Source organism: Magnolia sinica, chromosome 14, assembly GCF_029962835.1.
Source record: "Magnolia sinica isolate HGM2019 chromosome 14, MsV1, whole genome shotgun sequence".
Classification (NCBI taxonomy): Eukaryota; Viridiplantae; Streptophyta; class Magnoliopsida; order Magnoliales; family Magnoliaceae; genus Magnolia; species Magnolia sinica.
Window position 1 is genome coordinate 75863402 of NC_080586.1, and position 3107 is coordinate 75866508.

At 37.9% G+C, this 3107-nt stretch overlaps 1 protein-coding gene across 1 annotated transcript; it reads left to right on the forward strand.

Annotated features, from left to right (window-relative positions):
- Nucleotides 1-1726: 1726 nt before the first annotated feature.
- Nucleotides 1727-3107, forward strand: LOC131225028 (LOB domain-containing protein 29-like). Its single transcript, XM_058220454.1, has 2 exons — nucleotides 1727-2109; nucleotides 2709-3107. Exons 1-2 carry the CDS (start codon nucleotides 1828-1830, stop codon nucleotides 3105-3107), a joined length of 681 nt encoding a protein of 226 aa, XP_058076437.1. The 5' UTR covers nucleotides 1727-1827.

Consider the following 3107-nt stretch of genomic DNA (forward strand, 5'->3'; position numbering starts at 1 on the left):
CCCAATACCTTTTTTTTTTTAAATGTTATTAAATATCGGAGCGCGCCAGGTGAGTCTCCGAGTCATCTCAATCCAACTGAACACTGAGTCGAGTCCAGTTTTTAAATTAGTTGAATCTCTACATTATTGTATGTGAGATTACTTTAATCGTGACATTGATGACATGCCGTCTTGTCTGCAATAGAAATGCCAAGGCCATTGATCAGCGCAAGGAAAGATTGGATAGGTAATACCTGAAACACATGCAACCATCTTACACATCTGAAAGATCTGACCCATTCATCAAGACGAACCCACTGGAAATATCCCCTACCCTAAAATTCAGGCCAATCTACTAATTAAGTTGGCCACATTAGTACAATAAAGATGGACTGGTAAGAAAAAAAACAGTCTATACATGTTGAAATACTGTGTGTGGCCCACTTGAAGAGTAGACCAGTTTGATTTTTGTGCTAGAGCATAATAACTGTGTACTGTGCACGATGAACCCATTGCCATATCCCACCTTTGCATCGAGTGGGGTTGATGGTGAGCCAGAGCCTATTCAGGAACGTGCATTTTAACGGCCAGATCGGTCTTTATTCCTATTGTCAAGGAATTACCTGTTTAATGGTAGAAATGAAGGGGGGAATAGAGGGCTAGGATGGGTCCCACTGCACAATAGAAGAGGTTCTACATGTTGGGAACTAGTCACGACTCACGACATTGGGAAGTGATTAGTGATTGTATATGTTATTAAATATTTGAATTTTTTTGTGTTGTTGCTCGACAAGCTGTGAAGTTGCATCACCAAAAGAAGTGGCAGACTCAAAACCCCTCTCTCTCTCTCTCTCTCTCTCTCTTACTAAAAGGTTGAAGGATTCTACTGTAGTGTCCAGTGTGTCACTCTCTTTTGTTTCATTCATTTTGGGAATATTCTTCTTTTATGGGTCTCATTTCTTCAATTACATGTGTAAGTTTGATATAATGTATCGTCCACCTTCTACATGTAATTTAAGTTATCATATTAGGAATTGATATTTACAACTTGCATACATCCCTCTTTGTTAATTACATACTTTTTTCTTCCTTGTTTTTTAATAGGTTGGAGTGAGAACAAGAAATGAAAGAGGTGTATGTGTCAAGATTATGGGGTGCAAAATATACGATCCCATCATAACTAATGAAACAAAAAGTTTCGTAAAAAGATCAAAAAGGAGTGTTGATGTCAAAAGTAGGGGCTTAAAATGTAAAATTCCCATCATAGAAAATAGAAGGAGAAAAAAAAAAAAAACTCCAATTGCATAGTGAGAAATATCTCGTTCTTGACAATTTCTTGGGAGATTTTCAAATTTTGATGTTTTTCTTATGATATTATTAGGAAAATCTTACTGAAAATAAAACATTAAAATTGTTTACTATAAATCAATAAATGATTAAAATAAAATAAAATATGGGTAGTTTCAAATCACAAAAAATTTGCAATAAATCCATGAAAATTTAAAAACTACTAAGAATTTGCAAAAATGTCATGATAATTCATTTAATCAAATTTCCACAAAAATGTCATGAATGGTTTGGTAATTTATGTTAGCTCTTTTGTCATTTTAGGAAGTGTTTGATTGGAATTTCAAATGAAAGTGTACAATGTGAGATGGGGGATTAAAGTGGGCCATGTATAAAAAAAAATATTGAAGTTGTAGTCCATTAAGCAGACCAAATGAAATTAACAATACACTAAATACAATCCACCTTCCAATCTCTCATATGTTTATAAATAGGGGGAGAACTCTCACCTGGCTATGAAAATCATCAAAGCTAGCTAGCCCACCAAAACCAAAGTCATAGATGATGACAGGTTTCGGATCTCCTTGTGGAGCCTGCAAGTTCCTGAGGAGGAAGTGTGCCAAAGGTTGTGTTTTTGCACCCTACTTCTGCCATGAACAAGGTGCCACCAACTTCGCGGCCATCCACAAGGTGTTCGGCGCGAGCAATGTTTCGAAGCTCCTTACACACCTTCCCGTGTCTGATCGTCTGGAAGCAGCAGCGACAATCTCATATGAAGCTCAAGCTAGAGTCCAGGATCCAATATATGGCTGCGTCTCTCACATTTTCGCGCTTCAACAACAGGTCTGAAGAACAAACATGTGTTTCAAAGTATTGCATATAGGTAGAAACTCAATGAGAATAGCCCGGCCGTTCAAAACCTTCTATCATCACGCATGCGCGATATTTTGGCCATTCATCAAGTGGGTCCTATTGGGTCTTTATAATCTTTAAGTGGGTGAATGTGGTCCATCAAATGAACAGCCTCAATGTAGCATGCCAAATGCACATTGGCTCCTGTGGGCTTGAATGGCTCATTGTTCCAAATCTCAAGATTGCATCATAGATAAATTGATTTGGTTCTTACATATGGGTAGCCCAGATTGAGATAGATACGCCGATGGAATTGGCAGACTTCACACTTATTATCATGGTCTTTGAATACCCTCCAAACAGCTCAAGCGATGACGATTTGAAAAGCCTTGAGAAACATGAAGTTTTGAGAGGATTAATAAGACCTGATAAGCTATAAAATTAACAGCTTTGATCGATAATGCGAAACATCACATTCGTTCCATGGGGTGGATATTGCTTGAATAGTGCATCCTTCCAAATCCATAGTTTTGCATGTGTTCTTTAAAAATAATACAATCTCATCACCCTTTATTCACCTTGTTTTGTAGGTTGTCACTCTACAAGCACAACTAGCATCTCTAAAGGCCCAAGCATCCCAAAGCAGTGATGAAGATCGAAAGTTCCAAGACAATTACTCTTCTTACCAGCAAGATGGCCATGGATTATGTCATTCGCTGAGTTTGAGGGCGTCGACACCGTCCAATTCAAATCCCCCTAGCACTCATGTTCAAGCTATGTCATTCCATGGTAATGGACCCATGGGCTCAAATTCAATGGGTGATTATCATAATTCAAGCATGAGTGAAGAACATGCCTTGTTTACTACAAATGATAATTCTTCTCATCCCATGCCTTCTCTTGAAATGCAAATGGACCCAAGGAAATGGTATATGCAAGACATGGAGGGACTTCAATCAGTTGCATTTTCATTTCTTCAGAATTCTTAG